Genomic DNA, 9,533 nt, shown 5'->3' on the forward strand with positions numbered 1-9,533 from the left:
AGAAATTGTCAACACTTTAAAATATTTGGTAATTTCTTTTATGGTTTTTAATTAATTATTAATTTATTTTTCATGGTTATGTTAAAATATTTGCAATGTTGGGGTGCAGCATTGTATGAAAACCTTAAGATATATGAAGTTGCCGGAGTGTTTATTTTTTAAGTTAGAATTAGATTGTAATTAGTATTCTGAGATGCGACTAAGAGGATTGGATTCCAACATATTTATCTGAAGCATAATAATTTGATCTTGATGTGAAATTTTTAAGTATTTTAACGTTGTTTTTTAATTGTTATATTGTTTTTTGATTTGTTATGTTGTGATGTTGTTTTTGAATTGATGTATTAATATTACTTTTGATTTGATATGTTATTTGGTAATGTTGTTTTGATTTGTAGTGTTGCATGTTCATGGTTTGAATACTCAAATTCATTATTTATCAATTAATTTGGTATTTATAAATTCACCAAGTATAAATAAATAATTGTTGGGCATTATCCTAATCAAATAACCTTCAGTTTGGTTTTGGTCATATTTGTTTTCCCTTTCTTTCTCTTCCTCTTCAATTTCCATGCCAAATCCTCTAATTTTTTAAAACAAAATTCAATTTTTTTACTTTAAATTTGCTTTTTATTTTTTATTTGAAATAATTTATAAAATTAGAATTGTTTTTTTAATTTAATCCTTCATAAAATTTTTAATTTATCATATTTGATCTTCATTCTTTTGATTGTCATTTATTTTTTATCATTTTCTTGATTTCTTTTATTTTTTCAATTTCATTCCTTATTCTTTTATTTTATTTAATATTTATATCAAATTTAGTTCTTATTCTTTTGATTGCTATTTTTTTGTTTTATCTTTTTATTATTTATTTATTTTTCTATTTTATCAATCATTATTTTATTTCATTTATTTTTATATCAAATTTGATCCTTATTCTTTTGATTTCTATTTTTTTACGATTGATAATTTTGCTTTATGATTATTTTAGTCTTGCCTTGTATAGGTTAACTTGATTTTATGACCTAGATAATAGGTTTTAATGAATAGCCTGGTTTGATTTTGATCTTTTTTAAAATAAAATATTCAATTTCATCATTTAATATTATATTATTAGAACTTTAACTTCGTGAGTTTTTCTCTTCTTTTCTTTTTTCATGGTGTTATTCAAATCTCATATCCCGAGTCTCGAGTTAGTTAAGTTAACTTAGATTGACTTGAGTTTTTTATATTTTTTTTTTATATTTTTTTCTTCAATTTCTCTTTCTTAACACTTTTTTGCTTGAGATTGACCTCTATTATTTTATTTTAAAAATTTACATGGTGTTTGTTATAATACTAAAGATCTTGCACAATTTAACTGTGTAACCACTTTATTTAATAAAATACCTTTGGCTTAAATAGCCATTAGAACTTGGAATCAGGAAAAAACAACCCATATCTTCTTATACAAAGATTGTGGTAATAGAAAAATAGAAACTAATGACTAAGTCATCATCAACTCTAACAAACTAACTTGCTGACTCTTAAAAGATAGGAGTTTATTCTAAAACAAAGACACTAGGTTTCTGACATATCTTCCCTTAAACTACTCTTGCTGAAAAACAAGTCAGTTTATGTTCTTTATGCTCTGCACTCCTACCAAGTCACGTAGCTTAAGAAATGATTCCAACTTTAAAGGTTTTGTCATGATGTTTGTTACTTCTTCACTAGTCCCACAATGAATTAATTTCATAGCACCTTCCCTTACCAAATCACGTAGAAAATGAAATTTCACATCTATATGTTTGGTTTTTCCATGGACAATTGGATTTTTGGATAACTTGATAGTGGAAATGTTATCATAAAAAAATCTTAACACACTTGCAAGAAGAGAAATTAAGACTCTTGAACACTCTTTTCATCCAAATACTATGACAAGCACATGCAGCAGCAACTACATACTCTACTTTAGTGGTGGAGAGAGTCACCTCTGGTTGTTTTCTTAAGCTTCATGTAACTGCACCTCCACTTAGAAAAAAAAACATAACTAGAAGTGCCTTTTCTATCTTCTACATCGCTGGCATAGTCACTATCGGTGTATACTTTAATATCATCTTCAGAATTCTCTTCACTTATTTATAAAAGACTCCTAAGTTTGCAGTTTCCTTTACATACCAGAGAACCCTTTTTGTTGCTGCCATATCAGGTGTTTTCGGATCAGTCATGAATTTCCTTAGCAAGCAGACAACAAACGCAATATAGGGTCTAGTAACTAACAGATACATTAAGCTACCAATTATTTGCTTCAATAAGCTTGAATTCTCGCAGGCTTTTTGACACGACTAAAAGATTGATGTCTTCTCCCAAGTGCAGGAGTGTCGAAGTAATAAATAACCCGGCAAGACCGGGGTCGAACCACAGGGAGGTGAATTGTACAAATTATAAACGACAATAATACAACAACAATAATAATAAGTTAAGGAGTTATTGATACTTCAAGTGCAAAATGATGATATAAAACCATGATAAAAATGCACTTTTAAGTACTAATCACTTTTCCACCATCTTTTATTAATTTTGTGCTTGGCATGATATAATTTTTCACTAGATTACAGCCTCCCAATCCAAATCTTTCTAAAATTCCTTAGCATACTTCATTTGACATAAATGTATTCCTTCACAACTCTGCTAAACTTGTACTCCTAAGAAATGCTTCATTTTTCCCAAATCATTCATGTAAAATTCTAGCTTCATTGACTTCTTGAATTTCTCAAATAGCTCCACATCATTTCTTGTGTAAATTAAATCATCCATATAAAGGCTAATAATTAAGCATTTACCTCCATCTTCATGTTTAAGGAACAATGTGTGTTCATGAGTGCATTTCTCAAAGCCTTCCTTCATGATGAATCCTTCAATTCTACTATACTAGGCTCTTGGAGTCTGTTTCAAGCCGTAGATAGCCTTTTTAATTCTTAAGACTTTATGCTCTTCTTTTTTGCGAACATAGCCTTATGGTTGTTCCATGTAAACTACCTCTTTTTATTCCCATGAAAAAATGCACTCTTAATGTCTAGCTGGAAAACAATCCGTCCTTTTTGCATTGCTAGAGCCAAGATTAGTCTTATAGTTGCTAATGAGCCATAAGTGCAAAACCTTTGCTGTAGTTGATTCCATATCTCTAAGCATAACCTTTTACTATCAAACATGCTTTGCATTTATCTACCTCTTCCTTTCATTCAACTTTGTTTGAAAAATTCATTTTACACCAATTCTCTTTATTCCTTTTGGTGAAATTACAAGTTCCATGTCTTGTTCTTTTATATAGCTTCCATTTCCAAATCCATGGATTTCCTATATTTCTTCTATTTTAATGCTTCATTAAAGCATATTGGATCATCATATACCATAAAGCACATTGATTTGTCAGGAAAACCAGCTCCATGAACATAATCATCCATTCATCTAGGTGTTTGTTTAACTCTTCCTTTTTGTATAGAAGAATTATTTTCCCTTAGTGTATCAAAATCATTTCATGGTGCGGCGAGATCATTCTCTTTTAGTGTCACAAACATTCTCCTTTAGTGTAGTATCATCATCTCCATCTTTTAGTATTTCAACATTCTCCCCTGATGCAGTAACATCATTTCCACATTTCAGTTCATTATCCTTTTCAAATCTTTCTGTACCCAAATCATCTCTTTTACTAATTTTTCATCATAGTCTCTGATTTCTCCATCATAATTTGTATCTTTCAAAGCAAATACATCACACCTCACATCGTCATCATTCCTCCTTCAATTCTAGCCATCATTCTCATCAAACTATACATCTTTACTAACAATCACCTTTTTGGTCTTAGGATTATAAAGCCGATAGGCTTTAGATTCTTCACTAACACCTATAAATATATATTTATGACTCTTCTCATCTAACTTTGTCCTCCCTTTGGTAGAAATATGCACATTGGTAATACAACCGAAAATTCTGAAGTACTCAATATTGGGTTTGTTTCCACTCCAACACTCTTCAAGAGTCTTTTCTTTTACAGCCACAGTTAGACTCCTATTTAACACATACAATCCCCTTCGAACTACTTCTGGCTAAAATAGTTTAGGCTTTTCCTTCTCTGAAAGCAGGCATTAAACCATGTTTAATATAGTTTAATTTTTATATTCTGCCACTCTATTTTTTTAAGGAGTGTAGGTAGTAGTAAGTTGCCTATTAATGCCATGATTAATGTAAAACACATTGAATTATTTGGAAGTAAACTCAATTTCCTTATCTGTCCTCAAACAAAATATATATCACACTCTGATTCTTTTTTCACAAGGCTTTTAAATACTTTAAACATGGAAAAAGTTTCACTCTTCTCAGCTAAAAAATAAATCCAAGTCTTTATACTAAAATCATCTATAAAGCACAATAAGTACCTTTTAAGACTACTTGAAGTTATAGTAATTAGACCACATAAATCTGCATGCACTAGTTGAAATCTTTTTTAAGCTCCTAACTGACTCTTCTTAAGAATGATTGCTCGATGTTGTTTCTCACAATAACACATTGTGCTTGCTGTGTTTGTGACTTTGAGTTAAGGAAGTCCTTTCACAAGTTCCTTGCTTTCCAAAGTTTTGAGATTTTTGTTGTTCACATGGGCATAACGACAATGCCATAGGTCTAATAAGTCATCCTCACTTGCTATTAGACAATTTAAAGGCTGAGTAATCATAGTGGCTAGTAAAACAAACATCATATTTGCTTCCATAAGAGTTTGTATAATAAGGCCTCTCGTAGGATGATATATTATACAAGCCTTATCCTTCATAACAATAGCAAGTCTTCTCTCTTCTGTCCAAAGCTTAATAAGCTATTCTTAAGTTTAGGAATGAACAAAACATCTTTTACTACTTGAGTTAGTCCTTCAGTCACAAGCTTAACACTCCCTTCTCCCATCAATATTATTTTTACTCCATTTCCTAGCTTGACTGAATGTTTGAACTGCGCATCCATTTCTATGAACCAGTCTTTATTTCCTGACATGTGGTTAGAACATCCTAAGTCTAGAAACCAAACCTCTTCTTTGCCTGTTTTCTTATCCTGAACGTAAGCCATTAGTAGAAGTTCTTCCTCTTCATCCAACTCGGTATAATTTGCACCCTTTTCCTAACTAGGACACTCATTTTGAAAATGTCTTAATTTGTGACATTTATAGCATTCCACACTAGTTTTGTTAAAGCTTTGCCTTCTTGCACCACGTCCACCTCTCTAAGCTCCTCGTCCCTTTTCTCTTCCTGCGTCTTCATGAGTAACTTTAAGGACTTATTCTTCTTCTCCTGACTCTTCATCCTTTTCTCATGCACCAGAAGAATGCTCTAAAGTTTGTCTATAGTCTTTGTAGTCATGTTGTTTGATTTTTCAATTGAACAGACCACATAGTTGAATTTAGAAATCATTAATCGAAGAATCTTTTCTGTGATCACTGTTTCATTTAGATTTTCACCATGAGCTTTTTTTTTATTGGCTATGGATAAAACTCAAGTGAAGTAAGTATTCATAAATTCTCCTTCCTTTATATGAAGAATTTTAAAATGATAATGTGATGATTGTAACCATGCTCTTTTAATCCTTGTGGAGCCTTGAAATTTTTGTTTCATGGAGTTCTAGATTGCTTTAGAAGAGCTTCTGTCAAGAATGGTTTCAAGCACATCTCGTTCAATTGCTTGATATAAAAGATTCTTTGCCTTCAAATCTTTTAACTTGTTTTCTTCATACTCCTTTCTTTGAACATCTGTGAGTGGACAGCTTTCTGTTACTACTGAGGAGAAAGACCGAGCTTCTCCTACAATCTCCACCATGATGCAACGATCTATAACATTCCAATATTCCTTGAAACGAAGAAGATTCTCCATCAATTCAGCTCAATGATCATAATGTTTCACAAACTTAAGCACATAGTTCCTTCTGTCATTTTAAAGAAACACTCAAATTTTTTTTTTCACTCTTGTACTCACAGTCAGGCCTTGTTAAAAGGCTCTGATACCAATTATTATAATACCAAAGATCTAACACAATTTAACTATGTAGTCACTTTATTTAATAGAATGCCTTTGGTTTAAATAGCCATTACAACTTAGAATCATGGAAAAACAAACCACATCTTCTTATATGAAGATTGTGGAAACAAAAAAAAAAAAATGAAAAACAAAAACTAATGACTAAGTCATTATCAGCTCTAACAAATTAACTTGTTGGCTCCTGAAAAGTTTATTCTAAAACAAAGACACTAGGTTTCTAATAGTCTTTTCCTAACCTCAGAACTGACCTATAAATTTAATATGATGACTTAAGTCAAGTTTTTTATTTTTATTTTTTAAAATTAATTTTGTCTCAATTTTTTCTTTTGTGTTTGATTTGTTGGTAATTAAGCTTTTAATATTTTTTTATTAGTCATTGCTATTTAAATTTTTTTTTGGTCGTTGGATTTTTTCATAACTATATTATTAAATTAATCAAGTTTTTTAAATTTATTTAGATTAATAACCTTAATTTCAATTTTATATTAATTTTTAAAAATTTATATCATCATTTTTTTTTATATTGTAAAAAACTTAAACTAGCTTATAGCGTAGCGCAGCCAACCTGGATGGTGGCAAGAGTAACGCGGATTTCATCAACGCAACAAAATCATTAACAAATTGATGATATCAGTATATATTCTTACTGCGCGCAATGCTTCAAAACAAATGTTATTCAAAAACTTCTAAATACAGTGGACAGGTTACGGCCAACGTTTTGTTTTCTGTTCTTCTTTGTTGAAACTCTCAGCAAGTTTATAACATGAATAATGCAAGAATTATTTTCAGCTGTTTAATAAGTGCATGCAGTTTATAACAGTAATATTTCTCGACGCTATTTTCCTATTGTGTTTTTTATATAAGCACAAAGTTTATGCCACCAAATGACAGAACTAATCAAAGACAAATACAACTGAGGAACACAAATAACCAAGCAAGACAACTGAAACTTTAAGATCACCCTGCAACAAAGATACGACTCTTGAAATAAGTTTATCACAAATGACTAAAGTTGTCCTTTCCATAACATTAACCTTAAGTCCAAGGCCCTCCTTTCCATAACATTAACCTTAAGTCCAAGGCCCCATCTTCTGCCAAAAAACTCAGAACATCCAGTACTAGAAGCATTAAAATAAACACTGTTCATATGTTCTCTTAATATCACAACAACCGAAAATATGTATATATGGAAGGAGTAGTGTAAAAAAAGCAGAGCATGTGCATTCTTGTCTTTGAAATATAACCCTTTTTCCTAGTGTTAATGGACATTCTTTGAAGAGGGCGATCCGCAAAGAAAAATATCAAAATAATGCTTAGTATAGTGTAGTAGTAGTTTCGAGTCCAAAGGTATCTATAGAGGGTGTAGCAAAAATATGTGCACATTTAAAGCATCTTTTCGTCCTTTGCTTGGGTCTTTCCAAGGAGATTTCAGTCAGGCATGATCTCAGTTTGTCTCTAAGCACAGATAAACAGCGCAAGCAAGACTCATGGACCCACTCAGTGAATACGAAACGATTGTCCGCCTTGACTGCAAAGAAAAAAAAAATTTGAGCCCTCTATACAGTAGACTGTTGAGAACCAAATCACAAAAACCAAAGGGGTAGCTACACTACGACAACCAAGTAGAGTACCCACCAATCTATCTACCAGACAACTTCTCTAAGCAATCAGCTAAGCCTTTCCTCTGTCCCTCTTGCATATCCCATCTCCTCTCATTTTCTATGCCTTTTTAACACTTGTTCTATAATCCTGTATACTCTTCAAACTTGGAAGGGTCACTCTCCAGAGATATTGTCCAATATATGGAGCAAGCTCGGTATTGGATGTTGACTAAGCGTAAGCATAGTTTGAATTCTAATTTCCAGGCTTCAACTAATCCTTCATTTGATGATTCTTGGGAAGAACAAGCTTTCGCTGAAGATGCAGCTGGGCCTCTTGGAGGGTGTATATGGCCTCCAAGATCTTACTCTTGTAGCTTTTGTAGAAGAGAATTTAGGTCTGCTCAAGCTCTAGGAGGTCATATGAATGTCCACAGGAGGGATAGAGCTAGACTAAAGCAACCTCCAAGTCCTCACAATGAAGTCCTTCAACAGGAGCATCAAAGTCCTCACAGCCACCTTCAAAATCCCTATAAATCTTTTGGTTTTCAACACCCATCTCAGCTTTGTAATCTGGTTTATAGCCCTAACCCTAATTCTGATCCTGGTCCGATTGCATCCCCACCTTCTTCTTCTAGGGTTTCAACTACACCTACTCACGAGAATTGCCGAATAAAGGGTTTTTTCCCTACTTTTTCATCTTTTATTGTTGAAGAACAACAAAAGAGATCCCCTAGATCTTCTCCTCCACCATGGACTAAGTTAGCTACAGAAAGATGTTATCATAACTCTGATCTGAGCACTGAAGGAGGGCAGAATTCATGGAAAGTAGAATCAGGTTGTAGAGAAAAAGTAAACCGTATCAAAACAGATTTGTCTGTCAGCTTGAATTTGGTAGTTCGACGTACTCGCCCAAGCATAACGGACAGTGAGGAGGATCCTTCGAGCTGCAAGAAGCGGAGGATCGATAAATCATCATTACCTTTCTCTCTAAAGTCTAATTCGGTCGACAAGTCTGAGGTGCTTGAAATTAGCCCTTGCACTGCAGAAGAATTGGATCTTGAACTCAGGCTTGGTGACCGGCCTAAGGTAAAGTAGTTGCTGAATCCCGAGTGTTATTGGATATATTACAGGCCGTCTTGCCCCTTCTTTATTATGTTGCTTGATTTCCTCTTTGCTTTTTGGTTTTCTTTTTTCCTATCTTTAATCTTGAGATCATGACCTCTTCTCTTTGATCTTTGATCTTTGATCACTTTGGCTATATCTAAATCCTTTATGATTTCGCAGGGTGCATGTAACAATAACACTATTAAGAAAAAAAAATGACAGAAAAACATTAAGAGTTCATCTATCTCGCACAATATCTTTTTTATAATATAGACTAATATTGTTGATTCCTTCGACCATAGTTATTAATGGATTACGATAATCTCTATGACTGCACAGTTCAATTCATTGTTGTTTTGCACTCTTATTGTCTCATTTACTAACGATATTGATATCTTCGTGCATTTATTTTGAAATATTCATGTCCTCAAAGAAATAGTACAGTTCGTTTATATGCACAATCGTAGTCAATCTCCCCGCTATCTTCAATGAAGAAATTTTGGTTACTACTCTTAAGTTTAAGACAAGCTGTAGAAGTTTTAGCATGGGCATCTGGGATGTGTTTGTCTAGAACTTTTAAGTTAAGATGGAATTAATTATAATTAACCGTTTCTTTTTCTGAGAGGGAGGGATCAATAATGGTAGTTTTGGAGCTTTGGGGGGTTGAGATTAGTTAGAGCATGAATCCGGTTAAGGTGCGAAAGGTAGTGTGGCTAAAACTGCATGGAAGAACGTGAGCACTTGTTCCCATTCAGCACCTCAGTTCTGA

At 32.7% G+C, this 9,533-nt stretch overlaps 1 protein-coding gene across 1 annotated transcript; it reads left to right on the forward strand.

Moving 5' to 3' along the window:
- Window positions 1-7,650: 7,650 nt before the first annotated feature.
- On the forward strand, window positions 7,651-9,004 carry LOC105112392 (probable transcriptional regulator RABBIT EARS). The gene has a single exon (XM_011008089.1). It carries the CDS (start codon window positions 7,862-7,864, stop codon window positions 8,753-8,755), a length of 894 nt encoding a protein of 297 aa, XP_011006391.1. The 5' UTR covers window positions 7,651-7,861; the 3' UTR covers window positions 8,756-9,004.
- Window positions 9,005-9,533: the final 529 nt, after the last annotated feature.

Source organism: Populus euphratica, unplaced genomic scaffold (assembly GCF_000495115.2).
Source record: "Populus euphratica unplaced genomic scaffold, PopEup_1.0 scaffold510.1, whole genome shotgun sequence".
Lineage (NCBI taxonomy): Eukaryota > Viridiplantae > Streptophyta > Magnoliopsida > Malpighiales > Salicaceae > Populus > Populus euphratica.